The sequence below is a fragment of the Ambystoma mexicanum genome, chromosome 3q, assembly GCF_040938575.1.
Source record: "Ambystoma mexicanum isolate Mex_15411 chromosome 3q, UKY_AmexF1_1, whole genome shotgun sequence".
NCBI classification, from domain to species: Eukaryota; Metazoa; Chordata; class Amphibia; order Caudata; family Ambystomatidae; genus Ambystoma; species Ambystoma mexicanum.
This window is the reverse complement of record NC_090926.1, coordinates 153,301,183-153,328,676: the sequence shown is the minus strand read 5'-3', so window position 1 is coordinate 153,328,676 and position 27,494 is coordinate 153,301,183. Positions and strand designations below refer to the sequence as shown.

At 46.0% G+C, this 27,494-nt stretch overlaps 1 protein-coding gene across 4 annotated transcripts in view; it reads left to right on the top strand.

The window, feature by feature from the left end:
- Nucleotides 1-27,494, top strand: part of AVIL (advillin) — a 289,148-nt gene that overhangs the window by 194,346 nt on the left and 67,308 nt on the right. For all 4 annotated transcript variants that reach the window (XM_069653359.1, XM_069653362.1, XM_069653361.1 and 1 more), the window contains 2 exons: nucleotides 9,048-9,206; nucleotides 9,933-10,112. In XM_069653359.1, the coding sequence (XP_069509460.1) occupies nucleotides 9,048-9,206; nucleotides 9,933-10,112 (339 nt within the window). The remainder of the gene's footprint in view (nucleotides 1-9,047; nucleotides 9,207-9,932; nucleotides 10,113-27,494) is intronic.

Sequence of the window (27,494 nt, the reverse complement as noted above, 5' to 3'; positions counted from 1 at the left end):
ATTTACACCTTTTCCAAAATGAAGTGGAGAAGTGAAGAGTAAACACAAATGTGTCTGTTTTTATACTCTTGTCACTTCCACTCAGTTTTGGAAATGTTGAAAATTTCACAGAATGTACCTTTTGCACATAAGCGAATTCCATATGCTTTTGTCAAATGTCTTTGATTGTACACAATTTACGGTTGTAAATGACCCTGAAAGATGCACAGAAATGTGGCTGTGGTTAATTTTCCGCATTCTATCATGTGCAAGTTTCATTTTCTTTGACAATGAACTCCAGGTTCCAAAGAGAAATGCAATATAAACATACATTGCATGGAAATGTAAAGTTGACCGCAACATATCCCATAAGAAATCGATTTAAGAAAAACTTGTCAAAACATTAAGCACAATCTAAGAAAGCCATCCACCGCATTCCTCTCTCTTTCCCTCTCCTTCCATCCTTTTACAGTGTTTAGTAAAACATGTTTTAAATCAGCACATCAATTAAGTAACAGAATGACTAACCGTCAATGGAATAATTCACAAACTTTCCATAGTATTGAAGCTTATTCCACTTGTATGAATAGTTTTTGTATTGAAATTATTTATCTAGTTATTTATAAATTCATACAGGTAGGAGCAATGTTCTTTTGATCACATAGATAAGAAATCAAATTTGATGGGAAGCAGTGAGCTTCTTACAATGCAGTGAGTTTTAGGGACATTCTGACCAGTTTGTGGAGGGGAGTAAACGGAACAGTCACCGGGGACAATACATAAGTGGAAATACCTAGATTAAGGACAACCAACATTGGACATTTTTAAGTGCAGGTAGGCAGAACAACCATTTGTGCTCGGGATGCAACCATGATGGGTGAAGTGGTAGAGTGGAGGCAGAGAAAGTAAGGGACAGAGGCAGGTTAGAGATGAGAGAAAAAGGTTAGCTAGAAGGCAGATGAGAGGTAGGTTAAGAGGGTAACTCGGAGGCGAGGAGGTAGGGTTTTAGTTTGGTTAGGAACACATCTGTGTGGACTGTTTATCAGATGTCCGAGGGAAGGTAAGTCCATGCAAGGAGGCAGAGCAGAGATTATGAGAAGGCTTGTAGAGTTGGATAGAGGAGAATAGATACAGAGGGGCCTTACCGTGGATAGATTTATGAACCAGGTGTAGGTATGAAGTGAGGGAGTTCAAAGGGGGTGCTGGTAGCGAAGTTCATGATCTTGTCAAGAGAACAGAAAGCAAAGGTGGGGTGACCAAAGAGGATGCTGGCAGGGTAGTCCAGTTTAGAGAATGTATTTATGTATTTAATGTTATTCCTGAGTATTATGATGTCTACATGAAATGCACCAATTGAGCTGAGCAAAAGAATCTTGGGATCACATCAGTTAACACTTACATGTGAGACGTAATCAGCAATAGTATAGGGGGATCAAGAGGGTTCTTGATAAACTAAAACCATGCCTCATGCTATATCAAGAGCGACCTATCCCCACGAAAGGTCACTCTATGCTAAAAATGTAATGTTTTAATCAATTTCTTTTTTGATGTTCCATGTTTTTCAGATCATATGCAGAATATAGTTAGACTGAAAAGCGAATGGGTTAACTGGTCAATTCACAAATTCTAGCACTCATGAATATGTCGAATAAGAAAAAAGAATTGATAAAAATGCACATCACATGTCATCTTGTCAAATGGCTTTGTCTGAGTCTAACTCAAAAGCAAAGCATGTTTTGGTCTGGAGTAATTTTTTAAAGAGGGGCCTACAGCGCAAGCACAATTGTTTACCATCTACCAAGCTCTTAGCTTACTGGATGTTAACCTTTAGTTTCTAAATGTGAGTAACCATAATTTAGGTAAATCGTATTACATGAATCATCTATTACTCTCTGGGATTTATGTAAAATACATTGAGGTCTCTTCTGATGGTTGAATACTAATTCTATGATAAGACAGGAGGCTCGCATTATGCTTATCTTTCTTTATTACTGCCAACTCAGCATTTTAAAGGTTCAACTTTTAACTTTTCCTTTTTTTTTTTTTTTTTTACATAACTTAGGAAAAAATAAATGTAAAAGTTACAAGTTTCTTATCCGAACAAAATTTCACAAAAGTTCTGTGAACCATCAGTCCCATGACCCTGAGGTCCTTTGTAGTCCTGACCTCCTCTAACCCACCAATCCGGGCATAGGTCATAGTATAAACTCTCTGCTCTCTCAGGTCCCTTCCTCTTTCTTTTTGCTGCCTCAGTGAGATAAGTGCTTACCTAATACTTTCATTATGTTTAGAGTTGGACACTATTTATGTGTATTTCTGTGAGGATTTAGACCGATTGGTTGTGTACTACAGAACGTTGGTGTGGTAGTAGCCGTTCGAATTATTTATCAGCGCGTAACTATTTTCATACAGCACGTTGGAAGGAGAGGCGGGGTGGAGCCGCGAGCAAAGCCGCTCGTCGCAGGCAGCCACCCCGCTCTCCATGTGTGGTAACACAGGTTCGACTCCTAAGTTTGCGCTAAACGTTATGAATATTTTTTATAACAGGAATGCTGCAAATATTTAAAGCGCGCATTACGCTCTCTGTGTGAGGTACGCCGCCGTATACGCGAGCACTAGGACCCAGCGGCGCGTGTTCCGGCATACGCGCGTATGCTTTCAGTCGGCTCCAGCCGCCGCATATGAGGGTTATAGGACCCAGCGGGGCAGCCTTCCTCCTGAACTTTCCCGGCATTCCCCTCGGCTCGCCAACGTTCCTTCATTGCAAAACGGAACGTTTGGAGAGGGTTGTGAGAGTCGAGTGCGGAAAAAAGATATTTGTTTAAAAAAAAAAAAAAAGTGGGCATTTGAATATTAGCACGTTAATATGGCTCATTCATCACACCCAGGAGACTCCCACTCCACTTCTCCTGAATGGAGTGAGCAAGAGTGGGACGAGGAACGCACATGGCAAGAGGACGATTTGTCTCTCAGCTTTAAAAAGGTGCTAGGGGATTCCCTCGCGCAAGCAGTCTCCCAAGGGGTGCAACCTTTGGCGCAAAGGTTAGACGATGGTAGATCGAGGTTTTCTCAGCAACATGTTTTTAGTGCGCAGGGGAGAAAAAATTCGTCCTGTCATAAACTTGAAGGATTTGAACAGCTGGTTAGTGTACAACCATTTCAAGATGGAGGGCATTCACCTCCTCCGAGACTTATTGCGTTCAGGAGATTGGTTAGCGCGCCTGGACCTCAAAGACGCATAGCTAGCGATTCCGATAGCGGCAACCTTTCGGAAGTATCTTAGATTCCGATGGGGGAAAGAGATCTGGCGCTTCTCATGTCTTCCATTCGGTCTAGCGTCAGCCCCATGGGCCTTCACGAAAGTGATGAAGCCGGTAGCTGCCGCTATCAGAGAGAGAGGAGAACGGATGATTATCTACCTGGACGACATCCTAGTGATGGGATCCACCAGGGAGACTCTCGCGAGAGATGTACGGTGGATTTTCAATTTCCTATCTTCTCTAGGGTTCTTAGTGAATTTAGAGAAATCACAATTGTCACCGGTGCAGAGACTGGAATTTTTAGGCTTCACCATAGACACAGTGAAGGCGATCTTGGAGCTCCCAGCCTACAAAGTGAGGGCGATAAAGAAAGAGCTCAGGGCCGTGATAGCGAAACAATTTATTTCCCTTCGTAATCTGGCCAGAGTAGTGGGGTTGCTTGCAGCTTCTATTCTAGCCATTTTCCCGGGTCCATTACACTATCGAGCGTTGCAGAGATTGAAAATAAAGCACCTCCGCGGAGGCTTGAAATACCATCAGATAGTGAGTCTGGATCAGGAAGCCATAGCAGAACTCCAATGGTGGTTAGAAAATATGGAAGCCTGGAATGGGAGAGCGATTTTCGGAGACGTGCCAGAGCTGACCATAGAGTCGGATGCGAGCAGGACAGGCTGGGGAGCCAGGTGTGCTCAGATTCAGACAGGGGGGAATTGGTCGGAGGAGGAGTTGAATCTCCACATAAATTGTCTCGAGCTTCTGGCAGGCTCCTTCGCAGTTCGAGCATTTACGAAGGACAAAGTAAGATGTTGTATACTGCTGAAGATGGACAACATTTCAGCAGTCCGTTACATCAACAAACTAGGAGGCACGAAATCCAAGCCACTAGCGGAATTAGCGAAGGATTTCTGGCATTATTGCCTACAGAACAACATTGCAGTAACCGCAGAATATCTTCCAGGGAATCAAAACAGTATAGCAGACTGGAATTCTCGATATCTTGTGGACTCCAGCGATTGGAGACTGCACCCCAGAATATTGAGACGCCTTCAGGAGATATGGGGACCCCTAAGCATAGACCTATTTGCCTCCCGGCTGAATGCCCAGACTCCGCGATATTACAGCTGGAGGGTAGACCCGGGAGCAGTGGGTACAGACGCATTCCTGCAACCTTGGAACGGAGCACTTCATTACGCCTTTCCCCTGTTCCGGATGATCACGAGAGCTCTAGCCAAAGTCCGCAGAGACAAGGCAGAACTGGTGATAGTATTGCCTTGCTGGAGAGCTCAAGCCTGGTTTCCAGTAGCGATGGAACTTTCTACGGATTTTCCGAGGTTAGTTCCGAACCTGCAGGACCTTCTACTCGATTCGTCCGGTCGGACCCACTCGATGATAGAAGCAGGATCCTTGCAGCTCATGGCATGCAGGGTTTCAGGAAAAGATGGCACTTACCAGGAATTTCGGAACTCGCTGCAGACTGTATACGAGATTCCTGGGCACCTTCCACCGTAAGGAGCTATAACACAGCGTGGAACGGGTGGGCTCAATGGTGTTCACAACACAGTTTGGATCCCATTTCGGCCCCTCTAGTACACATCCTCAATTTCTTAGCTTCTAAGTTTCAGGACGGCTGTGCCTATAGAACTATAGGAGTGTACAGATCAGCAATTTCAGCGGGCCACGACAAAGTGGAGTGTAGGCCAGCGGGAGAACACCCTGCGGTGCTGCGTCTCCTCAAGGGCATAAAGTTACAAAGGCCACCAGAAGCCAAATATTCGGTACTTTGGGATGTCAGAGACGTGTTTCAGTTGTTCCTGAGATGGCCGGATAATGACGCTTTGTCCAGATCCCAATTATCTGGCAAACTAGCTATGCTTTTGTGCCTGGTAGCTTGCCGGAGGGTATCGGATGTTAAGGCATTGGAGATAGATAGGAAAATATTTTATCCGGAAGGAGTAGCTTTCACTATCGTTAAAAGGACAAAGACCGATTCCAGAGTGATTTCCTACCCGTATTTTACAGGAAATAAAAAACTATGTGTAGCGCAATGCATTAAAGATTATGAAGCAGCATCCGCGCAGATTAGGCCACGCGGCGTAACGCAATTGCTTATAGCGCGCAGGAAACCCCACCATGCAGTAGCTACAGCGACCATTGCAAGATGGGTGAGAGAGGTGATGCAATGGGCAGGCATAGATTTATCCTTATTTGGGGCACATTCTGCGAGAGGGGCAATGGCTTCTAGAGCGTTTGCATCAGGTGTCTCTTTGCAAGATATTATGAAGTCAGCTGATTGGTCCTCTGAGTCTACCTTTAAGACATTTTATTTCAAACCAGTATCTGATATTCCGGATAGGGTAATAGCAAGCTTTGAACAAGCATAATGCGAGCCTCCTGTCTTGTCATAGAATAAAGATTGCCCACGCTAATAGCTCAGGAAAGTCTTCATTCTATTAAAGACAAGGAGGTGAGCATTATATCCCACCCAAATGGACGAAATGATGGGTTAAATGTGATAATAAATAAAACATTAAAGTAGTGCATGTGATGATGTGTATGACACTTGAACATATACCCGCCCTTATGTGAATATCTTTGTTCTCGTAGGAGACGATCAGAAGACGTCCAGAACAAGATGGACGTGAAGCAGCGTTTATTCTAGCAAGTTGTCCCCGTTGGACCATTGGCTTTACCAGCTTCGGATCCACACAGTTCTGGTGATACGAGTTGGACAGTTAAATAGTTAGATGGTTTATTCTGAGAGCAAAGAAAGAGGAAGGGACCTGAGGGAGCAGAGAGTTTATACTATGACCTATGCCCGGATTGGTGGGTTAGCGGAGGTCAGGACTACAAAGGACCTCAGGGTCATGGGACTGATGGTTCACGGAACTTTTGTGAAATTTTGTTCGGATAAGAAACTTGTAACTTTTACATTTATTTTTTCCTAAATTATGTAAAAAAAAAATTAAAAAAAAGGAAAAGTTAAAAGTTGAACCTTTAAAATGCTGAGTTGGCAGTAATAAAGAAAGATAAGCATAATGCTCGCCTCCTTGTCTTTAATAGAATGAAGACTTTCCTGAGCTATTAGCGTGGGCAATCTTTATTGACCTTTTCACAATTGGCCTCGGGAGAATTGACCTCGGGAGAATTTACCTAATTAATTTAGAAGGTCAATTAGGACATATATGCATGGGGGAACCCCCCGCACCCTGCTACCCAATCCAAAAACCCCCGCAACCCGCAACCCTCCACCCAATCGCCTTATATTATTTATAATCCAAAACCAACCCAATACATATATAAAATAACTAATATAATACAAAGGTCAATTGTACAGAAGGTCAATTAGGACCACTATAATTAGGTCAATTGTGCAAAAGGTCAATTGTAAAAGGTCAATTTGGGTAATACCCTTCAGATGGAACCCTCATGGTGTGATGTGTGATGAATCCTGCGGAGTCAACACTGATTCCCAGCCTAAAATCTCCTCCCATGTGGCCAGAGGAAGACAGACGCTGCCTGATCCTGACCCTGGGGGTGGTATAGCGAGGGAGGATCACATGGGAGGAGATGGCTGTCAGGGAGATGAGATGACGTCTGTAGAAGAGACACAGTATTCTTCTCTATATGAAGAGGGAAACCCCATAATCCCTAAAAAACTAGATGGCATGTTGTCATTTTGCAAATCCTTCTCATGTTACAACCCAAACCACTATGTATGAAAAACCTTGACAGCGGAATAATATTTACCCCTCAGGTATGCATGGTTTACATTCAACGTCCTTTGATTATAAAGATTTGTATCTGAATAGGAATTCTGAGCACAACATCACTACACATAATGTTCACATAACCTCTCCTGATTCCGAAAATCTCTATTCCAACAAATATTTAAAAACAATAGCGCCTTAAGAACTCTAGAACGTATATGGACACCAATTCCCATAAAAACTGGGGTACTGAGACGAAGAAGAAGACCAATTAGTCAACGGGGAGGAAATGTGACTTTAAGCGTGAAGTGCAGTCTGGTTGTCCAAAACTAAATCAGCTGCGTGGTACATTTGAACCCAAAGGTTACCTGCACCTGGAGGATCAAGAAGAAGGAGAACAGCTGCAGAGTACATGGAGAGGGAAGTGAGACTGGTAGCACAGGCAGTCCAAAGGAGAAGAGCTGCGGGGAGAGCGGTGAACATTTGCCTGCAGCAGGGTGGCAGTGTGCTAAACCAGAGAGGAGAGACTCTGGTGAATGAAGTGCAGCGGGGTCAGTGGAGACAAAGCCCTAAAGAGCCACACAGGTTCTGGCAGCAAAGGAAGCAATCTCCAACACAGGAACCAAATTATCCTCTGCTGAGATGGGGAAGCCGGCCCGCAATAGACTCTTGCAGCAACAGCGCAATATACCAGTGAGTCATACTGAGAGTGAGAGGGGGCCAGGGATGTGCGAAAATGTTAAAGGGTATTTGAAGGATATTTTTGACTATAGATCGAAGCAAAGTAAAAACATAAGGCAAACATGGTACAATTTTCCTGGCATGAGATGTCAGTTGGGGGAAACCTGGAAACCTGGAACCAGCATTGCCATAAGCTAAACCACATTGTGAGAGAATTAAAGAGGCCAAACGACATTGTGAGAATTAAAGAGGCAAACATGGTACAATTCTCCTGACATGAGATGTCAGTTGGGGGAAACCTGGAGCCAGCATTGCCACAAGCCAAAAGACATTGTGAGAGAGATAAAGAGACACAGGTTGTGCAGTTCTCCTGACATGATAAGTCAGTTGGGGGAAATCTAGAACACGCATTTCCAAGAGCCAAGAGAGATTGAAAGAAAGGTTGATAGACAGGGCTTGAACAACCCCTCACATATGAAATGTCTTAGTGGGGGAATTGGTGCAAGTAGCCAGTGAAGTCAAAAAGTTGCGTTATTGAAGAAATATGATTGTTTAATAACTAAAGTGGAAGGAAAACCAAATGAGAGCATCAGGTAAGGATCCTTTTTGGAAAGAGATACCTGGTAGGTGAGTATATCAGGAGATATGTGTTAGTCAAAAAGGAGATATTCCTGGCAGAAGAGTAAATCAGGATATCAAAGGATTGAGTTGAGAAATTCCTGGCGGGGGAGTATACCAGGAGAGGAATAATCGTGTAAAAGAAACCTTATTTTTATAAACTGTGTTTTGTGAAAGAGACATTTGGTTTTGCCATCATGAGGAAAGTGTTTCATGAAAGAGATGTTTAGTTTTGCCATCCTGAGAAAAGTGTTCTGTGAAAGAGACATTTGATTTCGCCATCCTAAAAAAGGTGTTTTGCTATTCTGACAACATTATTCTATGTATGAGACATTTTTGCTTTGCTAATCCAAAGGAGACTTTTTGGTGAAAGAGATATTTTCATTCATTTGAACAGAACATTGTTAAAACAACATATATCCAATCGACTTCCTGAATTGGTTCAGGGAAAGGGAGCTAACTCCTGAATATAAGGATTGCTTTGTTGGAATTACCTATTTGCACTTTCACACTCTTTGTTTGTTAGCTTGGAACCAGAGACATTTACCCTACACATTTTTTGTATGTTAGTCTGAGGGTCAGATGTAATTCGGACACAAGGTCAACTTGCTTTAGTGTTTTGTAGGTAGGGTCATTCTCATTGGGATAGGGACAGATAGGCCTTTTGCCCCCGCTTTGTGTTTTAATAAACATGGCAAATGTTAAGAACACTACAACTTTGTATCTGTCTCTCATTTCTGACCCCACACAGATGGTACTAGTAGGCTTCCATTTCACTAATGCTTCTTCCTTTCTGCGCCAGGGTCGTCACGCCACCCAGGATGAGCTGGCAGCTTCTGCATTCCTGGCTGTGCAGCTTGACCAAGATTTCAATGGGGAGCCGGTCCAAGTCCGAGTGAACATGGGCAAAGAACCTCGACATTTCATGGCCATCTTCAAAGGGAAGCTTGTGCTATTTGAGGTACGCAAGGGTACACACACTTACCCGAGGCTAAAGAGTGGTGGTGTTTGAGGATGAACCTGAAACTTTGGGTAGAAAAAGTGATTTATAAAAGAGACAACTGTATTGAGCATCATCAGATGAGCCTTAAAGGGTGCAGGGAGGCAGATCATACTGCATGGTAAAAATGAAGTGCTGTGAGGTGGGGATCTGGTGTTTGTTCACAGGAGAAGGTGGGTTGATCAATGATTTTTTATGGACGACAGATGGTTAGAATGACCTCTCCTGCAACCTTTGCCAGCTAAGGAAGTCAGCGGGAACATAGTAGGGAAGTGAAATTCGATTCATTGGGTTTTGGAATGCAGATGTCCCTGTTGACACTTCTTCAGTAGTTAGAATTGGTCAAATACTCAAAGGAAGACAATAAACCTTATGAAGAATTATAGATGTCTCATCTGCAGTTATGTTACCCCGTGATTGCACTTGGCAAATAATTCTAGTTCTCCTACTTGTCTGAGAAACTGCACTCGCCTAACAGAATTTGAATTCTGCTTCTTAGAGTTGGGGTAGCACTTGAAACATACAGAAATGTAAATTCATAACTTCTCGGCTATGTTTCTCAGTCCCTCTGGGCAGTATTCGTTCTTGTTTGTGGCAATTGCAGGTTGATAGATTCTCCAGTATAAGCAGCCAGGGATATCTGCCCTATTGCAACTTTAGACGTTTGTGTGTTTTTCCTCCGTTCAGGGCGGGACATCCCGTAAGGGGAACGTGGAGCCAGAGCCACCAGTGAGACTGTTCCAGATCCACGGAACACACCACTCAAACACCAAGGCAGTGGAGGTGCCAGCATTTGCATCCTCGCTCAACTCAAATGATGTCTTTTTGCTCAAGACACAAACTGATTACTTCCTGTGGTATGGCAAGGTGAGACTCTCTGGCACTTCATACGAAAGAAGTGGCGCTTTCGTTTCTTTAACATAAATGCACTTGATTTTCATAAAACCTTTCTCTATCAATGCACCCCTCCTCTAGCAGCCTCAGCAGGAGGGAAACCTGGCCTTCAACCTAAATGTGGCACTTGTGATGAATAAATAAGGAACAGTTGCAATGGGACAATGCTGTCCTCATGAATGGCCTCACAGTGGTCCACCAGTATCAGATGGAAAGGTGGGGACAGATGAGTTATATGATGTACAAGCAGCTGCATAAGCAGTAGCATAAGCAGCAGCATAAGCAGTGGCATAAGCAGCATAAGCAGCAGCATAAGCAGCAGCATAAGCAGCATAAGCAGTGACATAGGCAGCAGCATAAGCAGTAGGGCAGATATTTCGGAATTGCTACTTGTCCCACAGATGGACGAACTACTGAAGTGTCTTGTGAGTCTCTGGGGAGAAGCATCTTTAGGGGGGAATAGGAGATCAGGGATGGGCTACCAACATAGAACACGAGTTGAACCCGAAATCCTATGGGGGCTATTACAATATCTAAGTGAAAGAGGAAATATGATAGTGGGGCATTCACATTCTTAAAGGGGATCGACAGAGGACACGAAGTAACACATTTTCAACACTTGTGTATAGGCGTATTGTAAATAACATCAATCAATCAATCAATCAATCAATCAGTGAAATGTATTTTCCTGGTGTGGGGTTACAATATAAATCCAGAGGGAAGATGATCAGAAGTGAGATAAAGGTTTGTTTACTGAAAAGCTGGTGAGTTTGTGGAACTTCTCAGCAGTTGGGGGTGACGGCGGAAATTAACTCAGCAGGTGAAAGACATAGCCTGGCAGAGACACAAGTAAGCAACAGTAGTGATAAAACTGAACACTGTGGCAAGAAGTTGGATTTCAACAATAGAGAGATGGTTGGGGGACATTCATAATCATAGGATTGCAGCAGTAGGCGGAGACAAGAGGTGGCGTGGGGTCTACAGAATAAACATGAGATGCACTTTCAGAGAATGAGTTTAATCTGTAATGGATGTTTCTCTTGCATGAATACCAAGGGCCACCAAAACTGACAGCATTGCTAAATTTAATAAGATATGGTTCTGAATGTCTCTTGAGATATTAGAAGTTAGCAACACGCCTAATCTTGAAGCATAGTCAGGGAGCCAACATTACTTTTGAACATTGAAATACAATTTTGATTACAAGTATGAAAGAGATCACATCCTAGAAAAGTATAGTTCACGATTGGTAATTCCAAAAGACAGAAAACCTTCTCCACACCACTACTCTTGCTTTGCTCGGGCCCTTAACTTGGGCGGCTGGACGATCAGTGGTCGAAGTGTATGAAAAGAAGTAGTGCAACTATGTTCCCTACTGGTCTGCACCGCTCCCCACAAACCCCATCGCCACACGCCCTCCCACGCACAATACAAACCCCAAAACACATGTGCCTGCTGTTTAGGGGAACGTCCAGTGCAGTGCAGTGCAAGTGCAAGTTTCAGCTTCTTCCTACACTTTTATTTTAAAACAAAACAGTTCCGGAACGGTTTCTTTGTCAAAATAAAAGTATAGCAACGGTAAAACTTAATTAAAAGAAGTAGAGAAGCACCACTCTTGACTGCTCCCACCCACTTCGACCACTGGGGCCGCTACCAACAGGGTCAGCCCGTAGCTTCGGGTCATATCGCCTCACTATACTCAGGTTCCGATATAAAGGCATGCAAACCATTCATGCTAAAGTTTAAATATGTGGGCAGGTAAGAAATAATTTGGTAGTGTGGCCAACCTGCGAGAAGCAGTATAAACAATGCATTAGCGAATTTAAGAGTAATTCAAGAAGGGAAACTCACAGATTGTAAAAGTAACAAATTCAGAGAGCTGTGTACAAAATGTTCATCAAATAACGTTTTCCCACAGCACATGTTAATGGATAGTATGTTAGCTATTATTTAAATATTTGCATTGCCTGAGGCTGCTTACTGAAATGCAGACGCACCAGATGTCTATCCTTCCATTCTCCAAAACATTGTCATTCAAAATCTACTCATCCCTCAATGCAGGCCTCCGCCAGTAATATATCATGCTTCATTAAAATATATAATTTTTAAATTAAAACGCTCACTGTGACTGATGCAGCGGAAGCTCGAGGATGCTCTACTTTCACAAAGATGTAGAAAGCGGTTTGGTATAGAAAACCCATAGCCTTGCAAAGAGTTGCAAACCGCGAGAGCTGAGAAAGGCTGTGCTGATATGCATTGGAGGGGCCAGTGTCTTCCGCGTCTCCCTCGATTGCGTCAAGGCACTGAGGGAGCGTAGCAGTGCGGTGGATAAACAAGCCAATTGAAGGCATGTTCGATGAGCTGCGCCAGTAGAGCAGATGATATTATCTTCTCCAGGTCGGACTGTCCGTTATCACAAGATGGCCGTGCCAAACAAGGCTGGATCGCAATGTTCTTTGCATGCAAAAGGAAGTGACGCATCACTGAAACCACACATTTACAATAAATCGCTATGAGGTGTGGAGCTCAGCTTCAGATGATTCATGGAGAAACAGCGAGAGGGGTGGCCATTCCCTTTTAGGATCACTGACTGCAGAGTGTGGACAGACTAAACCTAAGGGGTTGCTTAAGCATTCTCCGGCTGTTGACAGTGGTAAACACTGCACTGCCTGAAAATGTTATAACAAAATCCGTCTTTATTAAAGGGAGCGTCGGGCTGAAAGTTAAAGAGGTTGATTGACCAGTTTCTTGGTCATCCCTCATTGCCAGGCTTTGGTAGACCCCGCTTTGAGGTCACACTTCCACCCTCAGTGGACCGATACACCAGATTCCTGCCGTCTCAGTACCCAGCCACTAGGACAGCAACCCAAAACCACTCTCTTTGGTTCCTGTTGCATTTGTGGTGCCCCCATTCAGAGTACACCCAGTGTCTAATGTGTATCAGCTTGAAATATATGCATTCTCTACGCACATTGTTTACCAATTATGCACGAAATGTTGTATTTAAAACACTGGATGGAATGTATATATCTCGTCCGACCTGGAGAACCTGGGGACACAGCATTCAATTCTTGAATGTCTGTACCCAATGAATTCATAATTATTTCATTTGTTTGACTAATATGAAGCAATACTAGTCAGGCCATGTATCTATGGGTACTAGACTGTGCATATGACAAACAATGATTTTGTCCTCTCTGTTTTGACTGTATGTACTACTTACAGATTTGTTCTCACATTCCGTCTGAGCACCTCCTTTTCCCCCTCCCCTTTCTTTCTTTACTAAAAACACATGAATCTACATTTATAGCCAAATAAAAAAGGCGGATGTAGCTAAATCTTTGTGTATGGATGGATTTCTCCTAGTGACACAAACTTTAATGATGTTTCACTGGGCTCTTTTTGAAGGTTTGAATAATTATTGCAAGAATTGACTGCAATTACATTTTTGAGGTCAGGACAAACACCTTGTGTACATTTCTCCAGCTCATTTAGTCCTGCCCGGCACCGGCTGTCCCTCCCATTACCCAAAGAGGTTGATTGACAGCTTATGTATGCCCAAAGAGTCCATGTGGTGACATATCTGACAAAAAGAGTAGGAGCTGCATGACGATTGGGTGGCATGTAGAGAGCACTGACCACTGAAGCAGTGCTGTGGGCAAGGCCGCTGAAAGAAAGGAGCTGTTCAGTACTGCTCCAAACAGAAACACTAGGTGGGGGCTGCATAAACATGCATCCCCTGACTTGGGGCCTATTTTGGCTTCCTTGTCTGCGAGCATCCCCTTCTTGAAATGGGATGGTCCCCCAAGGCCCTCTGGATTAGATATGCAGAAAGCATCACTAGAGGTTGGTGGCTACCTTATAGGAACTACTGGAAGAGGAACAGTGTTTGTCAAGACCGGAACTGCCCTTCAAGCTAGTTTCTGAGTCTGCTGTGACTGTGGATCTGCCATTTTGTGGAGAACCTGATGCCCCCTTGCTGTCTGTGTCATGAGATCTCCATAGACCCTCACCTTCCCCCCAGATTGTTCGCCATCTAGATACAGCAACCCAAAAAGCCTGAGCCACAAAACATGCTCGAAAACGCGACATGCTGTGCATCGGGCTCCGGGGTTACAGTGTCCAGACTGCCAGAAAGAGGCAGCCGGAGGACAGAGCATGCAGCAGTGTGGTGGTGGAAGCTGGTGGAGGGCAGCAGAAGTGCATTAAACAGTGGAGAGGGGTATGGGATGGAGCCTTTCAAAGGGGCCGGGAGAGGGCCATGAACAAAGGGGTGCAGGCTGCAGGTGAAGCCTTCTCAGCCTGGAATCCTGAAAGTTGCCCTTTTGTTCAGGGCCTTTGGACACCAAACCCCTCATATCTCCTGGAGCTGCTACTGGGTTACTCCTCAATACTAGGTGATGACCCGCACGGTGAGTGGGGGAGCTACCCATTGTTGTAAAGTTATTTACTTTCATGCAATGTAATTTCAAGTCATACACATTGTACATAGTTCACATGCTTTCTCTTGTAAGTAGGTTTCATCATTTCTAGAATGTAGAATGTAGTGACATCAGTATTTCATCCAGTTAGAATGAGCAGTTGAGAAAAGCCCTGGAAGGGGTGAGCCCCAGTCTTACCTTGATGCTTCAATCAACTTCTAGAGATTCACATCAGAAGCACCTGTCTTAATTTCAGCCAGCACTCAACTTCACAATACCCATCATCTTATTTGGAAGTTGAAGCAGTGAGACACAAGTGTACCCCGGTTCCCGCCTGTGTCCTGGGATGGCTGAGACCTGCAGAGACCCTAACCGCTTCTTGCTGTGACACTTCAGGAATGGCGGAAGGACTTCCCTTTGCCCGAGATGCAGAGGCTGCCCAACTTCCTCACCTGACGGCACTTTCCAGTGCAGCTTGCCAACCTTGAGCGCTGCAGTTGGCTCCAATATCTTGCTCCAGCAGATGCTAAATCACAGGCTTCATTGCTTTATGGAATGAGATCGAACTTGGATGCTGGAGCCCCCAATGGACCTGGCTGTATGGATATCCAAGGCCCTACTGTAAATACGGGATGACTGCACCTTGGGTGCTTTTAACACCTACACTGCAGGCAAAGGCTGTGTGCAAATGTCACAACTCCTGGGTGCTTGCATGCTGCTTGTTTCTTGTGTCACACTCCTGGGTGTCGCTTAACCGTGCCCCTCTTGTGGTATATTATGGACTCTACCTATGCTGCCACACACTCATCTGTGGGTTTCCATTGAACTCTGTAGGCCATGGGACCTGAGCAGCAGAGGAGAGCCATGCCATCTTATCTGTAGGTCACAAGGATGCCGGAGCATCCATAAAGCAGGACACGTTTGATTATTAAACTAGAAGGGATTGTGAACACCCTGAAAATGACACACACGACTCAATAATGGGATCCACGGATGGGGGTGATTTAGCCTGGCCCTTGAGACACCTTCAGGGCAGCATCAACTCTATCAATGAAATGTTAGACTTCCTCACAGAAGAAGTTGAATCCTCCCGTACAAAAAAAACCCACTGATGTTCCCATGTAACAAGGCCAATGGCGCACATAGGGACTGTGGAAGAACCCTTGCAGAGAGTGGTATCCATCGTGACGACCCTAAAGAAGAATTTGGTGTCAAATCTAAACATAGTGAGCTAGAGTACAGGTCCAGAAGAAACAATACACATATTCTCTGCTTACCAGAAAGGGCCCCTATGGTCCCATTGGAGATATTCTTTCAAATAATGCTTGGATATCATGTAGAACTTTTTTCTCACAACACTTTCTGAATGAATGGCCATAGAGGGACTATGATGCTCACCTGCTCCCAGTCCTTGGCCCATCATTGTTGTCCGAAACGTTCATTATTGTGGCGTGGATCAGATTCTTCGTGCTTCAAGAGAAAAAGGTGATAGACGGTCCAGTTGGACAAAATTTAATTCTTCCTAAATTGCAGTCTTTCTGCTCAGATCACTAGGTAATGCATTTATGGGGTCCAGAAGATGCTTCATTAAATGGGCGCCAAATTGCTGGTCCCTTCCAAATTGAAGGTTGTGCATGAATACAAATCTCCTTTTTTACATCGCCTGATGAGGCCCCTCATGTCATGAAAATGCACATTGGTCCAGCCAGTCGCCCAGAATAATGTACATGAAGGCGTTTTGGCTTGACCTGGTCATAATCTTTTTGTGTGCTGCCCTTACACTGCCCTGTATGGCTCTCCGATTGTTCCTTGTCTGAGATACATGTTGTTTTGCACCAAAAGGTGGCACTGTGCTGACTGGCCCTGACATTTGAACCGTATGAACTTTGTCTACCGGTGTCTAGACGCTCAGATGCTCTGTTCTTTGTTTGAGAGATTGGAACGGCTGTTACATTGGCTGTCCACAAAGCATGTACCACCTTACTTCCAATGGGTTGGATAGTTTATCTGGGCATCATTCACTAGAAGTTGAGGGTTATTACAGAGAGGGAGGGGGATGGGGATGTTACTGTTTCATGTTCTTTGGGGGAGACATGCAGTCACATATGCTACCCTTATGGAACACACAGTGAGCCCTCTGACTATATCATTTGAGTTAGGATGTCTTTTGGTTCCTCCTCTTAAGAGTCACTATTTAATTTCTAAATTAATCCTGAAACGTCCTGGAAGTGCCCTATCCCATTTGTTTGGCTTGAATAGGAAAAAGCAGCCGCCATTATCTCCACATTAGAACTGCCGGGGTCAATATTGCTATCACATCGGAGAGTATAGTAATACGTATAGTAAATATTATGCATTATTTGATAACTCATCACCTTACTTGTCACACCTTCACCTAGACAGATGGAAGGTTATGGAGAAACTGGCCCTTGTTAGAGAATCAGCCAGGCTAGGCATAGTAAAACTTAAGAATCTATTTGTGGGAGCAATAGTCCTGTTTCTAGATCAATGCAGGGGACTGTGTCAACAGTGCATCCCAACTTCGCCTTTATTATAGATATAGAGGGGAAAATCGAAAGAAGTCAGTCCTTTAACCATAGCCCCTCGTCCCCTTGACAGTGAGATAGTCAACTATGTTGTTCAGGCTAGATATACATGCTGGAGACACTGCCTTGGAGGAAGAATGTAGTTACTGCTTGTAGAATATGAGGACTGACAACTGCCAAATGTAGGTGGGAGTCTGCTCTGAATTAAATCTTAGAACACAAAGCCTGGAGTCTGCTCTGAATTAAATCCTAGAAGACGAAGCCTGGGACCAAATGAGTTTGCAAACCCATAATAGTCTCATTGATTTTAAATTCCAACATTAGGGGTATAACAACCTCCTTAAAATCCGAATGTTTGATCCCATAAAATCAGGCACTTTTCCTAGATGCAAAGTTTCCTGGTACTCTACTAGGCATCTTGAGTTTAGATACAGGTTTTATTAGCAACCTTGGGGATATCTTGTATAGCGATTGATGTAATGTCACTTTTCCCCCCCTGTACACTACTCAATCCCCCCTAATATGCAAGATGAAGAGATGGAAGGAGAGAACACAGGTTTCAGGAATAAACAATCTCAACCAGTACAGTTTCAATCCCAATTCCCCCCAGCAAGCATAGAGAAACAGGAATGATTTCAAAAAAGGTCAAATGCTTTTGAGTGTGGTTTGAAATGAATGGGAAAAATCACTGAAAAATGGATTTAATTCTCTAAATTGGATTCAAAACTAGTGGGAGTCGCTTAGTATAGTTTCAGGTAAACACTAGCAATGATGATTGAATAACTAGCAGATTGGAAACTGAATTCTGAGGTCGGATGCAAAGAATAGCTGTTTTACACGTGTTGAAATTGAGCCAAACACGAATTTGCGGCATACTTGGAATCCGGTTTTGGGTTTGTTGGAAAGCTGAGGATGTTAGCTTCAAAATGACACTTTGTTTCTAGCATGTACGGTATGGAAATTACAGAGGTTTTAGTAGAGGTCGGTTTTTCTCAGAAAGAGTCAGGATTTTCAAATGAAAGATGCGCTTTTGAAATTACAAACAGGAATTTCTTTACACTAGGGAGTCTATGAAGCCACGAGCTACACGACAGCACAGCCACCGATCCAGTGACGCCCCCGGATGGTTTCTACCTACCGAGACGCTTGCCTTTCTTCAGCAAATATATTAGCAAAGATGAATTTATCACTACAATTATCAAAAGACTATATGTATGAGGGAAAGATTCAGGAAAAACAAAAGAGATTCTACAATGCAGTTCTGGATATGATAGAATGGTTTGGATAGGATTACTTAAGGATAAGATACTGGCTATGGACAATTCTATGCTATAGATACTCACAACTATGGTTTGGAATAGGCCTGTCAAAGATCTGGTCAAAGGTTTTGGACTGGAATTCTGCTAGCCCAACGGACAGGATTCAGGCGCTGGGATTCTGCACTCAGCACGGCACTCTGGACACTGCACGGCACTCTGGACTGGATCTGATGGGTTGGTTCTGGGTTGCAGCTTTCAGGTTACAGCTCTGCTCTACTGGTTTGGGTCTCTGGGTTCTAGCAAGAGTTCTTGGCAAGAAAGCAGAAACAGCACAGCCCGGCTGTTCAATTTTTGGTGTGCCCCTTGGAAGTCTCGGGTTAAATCAGGTTGCAAGATTTTAAAGGCCAAGCTGAGAAGGGTTCAGCTTTGGAATTGGGCCTCTCTGTTTTCAAAGTTCTGGAGTCTTGGATCTGGGTTCTCCTGCAGAGTGCTTCGCCAGTAAATCAGTTGATGGGTGAATCTGTGTGTCTCTAGGTCCTAAACTGTCCCCACTTATGTCTTTCCCAAAGGGGTGGGTAGGTTGAATTATACTAGGCACACCCTCTAGGAATCCTATTGGTTAGAGTCTTTCCCCTCTCCTGATTTGAGAAGGAACACATGGTTTCATGATGATGTGGCATTTTACAATCCAGGGAGGACCTCCCCTTTGTTTCAGTACAGTAAATCTATTTTTCACATAAATCATATTTACAATATCACCAGCTTGCTAATAATACATATTCACATCACATATTCAGTAGAGCACGTATCCGTCTGAGTCCCAACTCAGTGAGTGCTTTGGTTCAAATTTGACAGTTTGTCTCGCTTTTCGTTGGGTACCCAGTGTCAGATCTGTCCACATTTTTCTCCATACATGCGCATGACATCTGGGCATAATCCTGTGACATTTCATATTTCTAGCATTATCACAATTGCTACAACATCAACATATCGGTAGTCCTGTCTCTGAACATCGCACAGAGTTCAGAGTAGTTTCAAACTGTGAGCAGCATTTTCATATTAACAACCTATAAATTACAGATTTTTACAAGTTTTGCACAGTTCTCTAGGAGTCTATTTCAAAAAGATATTTTCTACAGTTTCAGATACACAAATCTGTCTGGTCCCGTCCCCATGGTTTGCTGGGCCCAGAGCAGTCCCAGGCTCTCTTCCTGCTGGCAGTTGGTTTCTGTTGACACCCGAATTTGCATTCCCTTTCAGTCCTGGAAGCCTATTGTCTCTCTCCCAGAGAAGCAGTGCAAAACCCACTCCTCCTTTCATTAACATCTAAATGATAGTTCCTGGGCAGAGAGCAAAAGGAAGGCACCCTTTGTTGGAGCAAACTGTGGAATGCGCTTTTGAAGTCCAGTGTTCACTGTAAAACACTAATGGCCTCATTCCGAGGTTCGTGTTAAATTTCTGACTTTACCGGCATGGCGTAAGTACCGTATCCGCGTTGGTAGCAGGGCATAATTAGCACCATATTCCGACCTCGCGGGCACGTGCTTTCCGCCATGCCGGTACACCCCCTAGCGCCATACCGGTAAAGGGCGCGTCAAACCACTTACCGACAACAACCGAGACGTAACTAACACCATCGCCCTCCACGTAGTGCGTAAATAGCGGTGCCCGTAATTAACGATGACCGTAAATTACGGGCACCGGTAAAAACCGTAGACGGAAATTACGTCATCGAACAGGAACGGGAAGCATCATGGCGGCCATCTTTAAAATCACAATCCATTGCAATCCTCTCCATACAGGACTCGTGGGCATATTGTGATAGGCAAAATAGACTCCAGAGACCAGCATCATGCCAAAAGCATTAAAAAAGGGTGCTGCGCGCATCAGGAAGGAGAAATTCTCCCAGGATGAGCTCCAGGTACTCGTCGATACTCGGCATGAACATGCTGAGATTGTTTTCAGCAGCGACATGCGCAGGCACACCATCCTCAGGAAGAAGGAGATATGGGATCTGGTCTCGCAGAGGGTGAGCGCTGTCGGAAACACCCCCCGCAGCACGACGCATTGCCACAAACGCTGGGATGACCTCCGTCTGAGGGTGCGGGCCGTCCTCTCAGCAAACCGCAATCTGGCCCTAAAGACAGGAGGAGGCCCAGCCTCACCCATAAAAATGATGCCCTGAGAGGAAACATGTGCGGAGATGATGGGCACAGGAGCCATCGAAGGTGTCGGCGATATGGATTGCGGTGATCCTTCATCAGCTGACGCAGGTGAGTGCCATGAGTGTAAACAGTACATGCATCTCTAATGCAAGTCATCGCCAAGGGCTGGTCAAGCAGTCACATCATGTTTGGGTAAACCCCCCCCCTCCAATGATGCCGTAACAACTGGGACCCAGGATGATGTCAGGTGCAAGGCTGACACCCATATTGGGCATGCCACACAAAAAGCTGGTCAATGTCAGTCACCACAGTACTCCGCCAACATGAGTGACCCTGCCGACAGTATGCTTTTCCCATCCAAGCAAAGATCACAGTCCCACTCAGCACCCAAATGTCACCAAAACGCTGATATCCCATCGTAATACCATTGTCTGGAAGTAATTCTGACCCCCAGATCATTGCTCATGCCGTCTCTCTCTTGCCCCCCACAGGCACCGGTCATGAAAGTGAGGACCAGGAAGGCCCCCGGACAAGTACCTCCCGGGGCACAGGCAGGGGACAGCGCACACCTGCAAGCAGGAAGAAGGCACATGCCACACCACCTGCCCCAGCAACCCCCATGGAGGGTACACAACCCCCATCCGCGGCCCTGGACATGCCTGCAGTTCTGCGGGACACATGCCCTACGCTGCACCATGAGGAATCGAGTGCGTCAGGGGAGAATGCTGCCATGTGCATCCTCGATGTGCCAGGCAGCACATCACCAAACACCATTGACAACGTGGAGGAGCCCAATGACTATGTACAGAGTCCAGACACTCCCTCGTACAGCCAGTTTGCCCATAGCGACCCTGGGTCGAGTGACGGCCCAGGGCTCACAGGCGAAGGGGATACACCTGTCTGTCATGAGCCCACTTCCCCTGCAGGAAGTCCTGAAAGTCCTGCAGGCACAACAACACGAAGCCTGCCGACCACATCGCCCACATCGGCTGCAGAAACAGTGCACTGCCAGCACCTCACGGGCATGATAGAGGAGTTTCTCCGGGACAACCGGGAATCAGGATTGGTGCTTCATAATGACCTTCAGGCTCTGGGCGAGATCATCAGTACCAGCACAAACCGCATCTGTGAGATGCTTGGCAGGATTGCTGATGCCCTGGAGGCAGCACCCCCCAGACCACAGCCCCAGCAGGAGGTGCCACCCTCCCAGAGCTCCTCCACGCAGACCAGCCCGGTCCGTAGGTCACTGCGCATGATGCGCTGGAATGGAAGGGATGCCCCAGGCTCTGGCAGTGCCCATTGACCGTGCAGCCACACACATGTGGCCAATGCTGCACTGATGGGAACATTGTGGGGTTGTTGTGGGGGGAGGGTGAGGGGGTTGAGGGTGTGTGTGGGAGTTGGGGGGGAGGGTGAGGGGGGTGAGGGTGTGTGTGGGAGTTGGGGGGGAGGGTGTGTGTGGGAGTTGGGGGGGAGGTGGAGGGGGTTGAGGGTGTGTGTGGGAGTTGGGGGGGAGGGGGAGGGGGGGTGAGGGTGAAGTATCTGTTGTACACGTTTGGACATCATCATACAATACACAGTTTGGTCTATCCTACAATACAGAGTGGACATTCATTATTGTGCATGTGTCTTTTAATGTCTCACAGTGCATGTAGTACATGTATCCCCACACCCAGTGCCCAATGCCCTGTCATCCTCACCCCCTCAGCTGACTTGTGATTCAGAAATATTGCTCGATCAATGCTTGTCGCACGGAACGTCCCTCCCGTGCATCGGCACCGTGTTGCTGTTCTGCCATTCCTTCCTCCACCTCCTCCTCATCTGGTGGTAGCAGTCCCACGTCAGGGGGCAGTGGCACGTTCCGACGGATGCACATGTTGTGCAGCATTACACATGCCATGGTGATCTTGGACACCTTCTCGTGGCTGTAGATGAGGGCCCCACCTGACCGGCTGAGGCAACGGAATCGTGCCTTCAGAAGGCCGAAGGCCTGCTCTATGACCACCCGTGTACGGGTATGAGATCTATTATAGTCCTCCTCGTGCCTGTTTTGGGGGTTGCGGACCGGGGTCATGAGCCACGGTTTCAAAGGGTAGCCAGCATCACCTGTATGAGAGTGGAATGAAGGTAAGTGTTAGTACATTCATGGTGGAGAACTGTGCTAGTCTTACATTGCAGCGGGTGATGACTGGCCATGCACACATGTCCCTGGATACAGTCAACCCATTACTGGTCCGGCCATGTGTGCTGGCCAATGGAATGATGGAGGGGGTAGCTTCTCCCTGATGGGTCATGGTGCGCACTCATGTCTTGTTGCATGTGCATCGTTTATGCATGCAGCAGTGTTGGACTGCATTAATTGATGACTTGCGTAAGACCTGCTGTAAGGGTGTGTTGGTAGTAGTTGGTAGCATACCCTTCATTCAGCACTGATCCCTATCATGGTGATTGGCAGCTATCCTATGGAGGTGCCGAACCAGTCACACGCAGTAGGATTCCTGTTAGACTAACCTCTATGCACTCCCATGGATGACTGTCCTTTGTGTTGAGATGTAGGAGTCAGCGACATGGTGCTATTGCACTGCATGGTGCACGATGACCTTACGGTGTGTAAGGTCCACCGATGTGTGGTGCATGTGTCGTGGTCTTTGGCCAGGGTAACTGTTTGTCAGGTACCATTAGGTGTTGGCTCGTATTCACAACTGTGTGGTTAGGTGGTAATGTGGCGTGCCACTTGTCATGGGGCACAGTGTTCTGTGAGGTGCACAACGTACAATGGCGTTGACATTCCCTCCCGGGTGGAGTATGCATCCCCCCCCACTTTCCCTCCCGGGTGGAGTATGCATCCCCCCCCACTTTCCCTCCCGGGTGGAGTATGCATCCCCCCCCCTCTTTCCCTCCCGGGTGGAGTATGCATCTCCCCCACCCCCTTTCACAGTGGGGTATGCTGACAACCTACTCAGAGCCCCAATGCACTGCCATGGCCCATTACGGTTACTCACCAAGCAGCCAGGTACGTTGTCCGGCATGTCGGTCCATGTAGCCTGGTAGTGTTGAGTTCCGCAGGACCAAGGAGTCATGAGTTGATCCGGGGTACCGAGCATTGCATTGTGTGATGGCTTTGCTGGCATTACACACCATCTGGACGTTGATGGAGTGGTATTGCTTGCGGTTGCGATACGGCACCTCCATGGCATGAGGAACCACCAATTCTACGTGGGTGCAGTCGAGGGCACCTATGCAATTTGGCATGCCTGCAAGTGCATGGAAGGCAGCTTTGGTATCATATATCTCCTGTGGAGTCCGGGGGAGGCATATGTAGTCCCTTCTGTGCTTGAGGAGGGCATCCAGCACTTGGTTGAGTATCCGGGAAAATATTGGCTGTGAAATGCCATGCATGTGCCCCACTGTATGCTGGTAGGTGCCTGTGGCAAGGAAGTGGAGCACGGACACTACCTTTAGTAGAGGGGGGATGGCAGTGCTGATTTCTATGAGGCTCACTATGTCGGTATGTATCAAGGCCACTATGGTGGTTATGGTGTCCCAGTCAAGCCAGTACAGGGTGTGGATCTGCTCTGGTGTGAGGTTGAAGGGGGTGGCTCTGATGCGGGGAATTGGGGGCTGCCGGCGTGGTAATGGTGGCTGCACCGGTAGGGCATGCTGGCCCTGTCTCACCCTCCTTCTCCTCCTGTGTATCCTCTGTGGTGGGGGCTGTGGTTGCTGTGGTTGCTGTTGTTGCTGTTGTCGTAGTTGCTGCCTTGCAAGCAGGGCCTCCAGCTCCAGGAATGCTGCTACAATTGGTATCATCTTGGTGTGGGAGGGGGTGTGGTGTGTGGGTGTGCTCCTTTTGTGCTCTGCCAGACTCTATTGCCTCCACCTGTGCTGATTGGGTGCACCTGTTCCTCTTCCAAACACTGATCAGGGTTGTTAACACCTTCCCCTCGATGCCGGTATTAACGCCATGGCGGTAAGGTACTTTGCGCCCTTGTGGAGGTCGTTATTTCCGTGTTCGCTTTGCTTGGAATGGGAGATGGTTTACGCCTTCCCGTTATTTCCGCGATGGTGTGTCGGGCGCACGACACTGGTCCGCTATTTACGCCATCGTAGTTTACAGTGGCGTAAATAACGGTGTGGCGGGTCAGAATGGCCCGTAACGGTAAAGGAAGTCGTTATTCCTTTACCGGCCTCGTTTTTCCCTTAACGCCGGACTCGGAAAGACCCCCTTTGTTTAAAATTGTCTTTTGCTAAAATAACCTTTACATTTTCAACAAATATACACACAGATCCCTTCATTCCAGTCTTTTTAAAACATAGAAATTGAATTGTAGCAACCTATATTGCTTTTGATGGCAAGTCTCTTCCTTTCCACAATTTGATCTTAATGTACAAGTTTAACTAACAGTATAAGTAAATGACAGCTCTGACAGAGGCGAGCGGCGGTACTGCGCCCATATCTGACATATTTTTCCAGGCAAGCACCTTTTTGAAATGGGGATATTTTTGTGATGAAATGTACTTCTCCTGACATTGTGCTTATGAGGATTCCTTAAATAAGGTGATGGTTAACACCAAACAAGGATGTTAGATCTTTTCTGATGTTTGGGGAACCATTATTTTGCAATTTCAACAGCCAAGGAAAAACGGATTTTGAAGCACTTCTGGGTGTTCCTTGGAATGTGGTTCTGCCTTTTTAGGTAGTTCCATTTCACTCTGTGGGCAGCCCAATGACAGATTTTGGCAGTGTGCTCTCCAGCTCTACCACTGACACAAGCAAAATGGATTGGCGGCCTATTTTTCCGGTTCCCTTGCGCACTTCTCCGAGATTTTTAGCGCACATCCGGCTTTTTGGCGCCCATTCTGTTGTTTCTGATGAAAGCAGCACACAGTGATGTTGCAGGGCAGAGCCTAGTGGGTCAGAACATCCCACAAGCCCCCCCTTGCGATTTGGCATTGACGTCCATCAATGGTAAGTCACAAGACTGGGATGATCATTCTCTTTTCATTTGGTTCCAAAAATGGCAAAGTTCATCATCTTTTCTTCCATCATGGGTGGATCGACCAGTTCTCCTCGCCCAGTCCTGATGTGAGTATGGAGCAATACCCCGGGCCCCTTGGATCTTTCCTTCTGGTCCCTGGGTGGTCCTCCTTGGTTTTAGTCTGCATTGTTTCCAATTCTAGGATGACAAAGCAAAAACATATTTGTAGACATTTCCCCACCACTATTAATGTAGTGGGGCGGACACGTACATTTTGACAAATCAGGACACATTTTTCTATTGGCAATTTATTGACTATATACATGGAATATTTTAGAGTTGGGATTCTATGGAGCTGGAGTGACCCCCTCTGGGGTTCCAGAAGACTCCTCCAGTTGCTGCAGAGTGTGCCTAGGATGGTAACACTTTAGTTGGTTAATATGGACCCACTTATCTTCCCCCTCTGCCAAACTGTCTTTGGGGATATGGATTTTGTAGGCGACTGGTGAGATTTTGCCTACAACCTCAAAAGGACCCCTCCAGGTAGGCAAAAATGTGCGCTGTTTCGCCTGGTTCCTTTGGACATTGTATAAGTAGACCCGGTCTCCAACATGGTATTCTTTTCTAGTAGTCTTTAAGTCATAGTGGGTCTTCATGCTGTTTGCAGATCTTTCTAGATTTCGCTGAGCATAGGCAAAAGCATGTTGAAGGTGTTTTCTTAGATTTTCAACATACTCATAAGTTGTGGAGGCATTGATCAATGTCTGCTCTTGAGTTCTGTAGAGCAGATGCTGGGGAAGCACCATCCTGCGTCCAGTCATCAGCTCAAACTGTGACATTTTAGTTGCAGGTGAAGGGGTAGATCTGATGGCCATCAGGACAAGAGGTAATCGAATATCCCAACTTGGGCCAGAATCTGCCACAAACTTTTTTAATATGCTCACAATTGATTTGTTGTATCTCTCCACTGCACCACTAGAGGCTAGCCGGTAGGCAATGTGTAATTTCCTTTTGACCCCAAGTATCTCCCACATCTTTGTCATTACTTTGCTAGTGAAGTGGCTACCTCGGTCTGACTCGATCATTTGGGGTGGTCCAAAACGCCAGAAGATGTGGTTGATCATCAGGGCAGCTGCTGTTTCTGCCCTGCAATTTGGGGCCGGGAGACATTCCATCCACTTAGGAAACAAGCATGTCACGGTCAACATGTATTTATTTCCCCTAGAGTAGCGAATCCCGGGCCCGATAAAAACGACTTGCAAATCTGACCATGGCAGTGTCATCCCCCTCTTTTGGAGAGGCGCACAGTGTGTGAGGGATGTTGGCTGAAATTGCGCACACACAAGACACCCCTTCAAGTATTGGTCGAGGTCCTGCCCCATGTGTGGCCAGTATGCAACCTCTCTTAAGATTTCAAGTGTTGTATGAAACCTCCTATGACTGGCTGTGGCCGCATCATGGGCGTGACTTAACATCAGGCTTCGGAATGAGGTAGGGACCACCCACTGATCATGGCCAGCTAGGGACCAGGAGGTCCGTCTTGGATTCTGAAATCTTTTGGACATTTCATCAACACTCTGAGGTCCTCTTTCCCAATGTAATCGGTATCCGTCAGGGGAAAGTTCTCAGGGTCCTCCATGTGTTGATAGAACTTACCAATTATTGGATCCCCTTTTTGAGCTGTAATCAAATCAGCATCTGGGGTCTCCTTACTCCATTGTGCAGTTGAGAGTTCACTGTGAGCATTTGTCTGGGACCTAGTGATGGCAGTGACCTGGATTTCCCCCAACAGGGACTCAATCTCAATTAGATCCCCTTGGATGACTCTGGTTTTAGCCAGCTCATCAGCTAAGTCATTTCCAGTTTTGTCTGGTCCCTCTACTTTGGAATTACCCTTGATCTTTTTCTAGTAGATGGTCATCCCATTCGAGGTGACCAGATCATCAATATTTTGAATTAATTTCTCATGTTTCAAGGGTTTATTATTA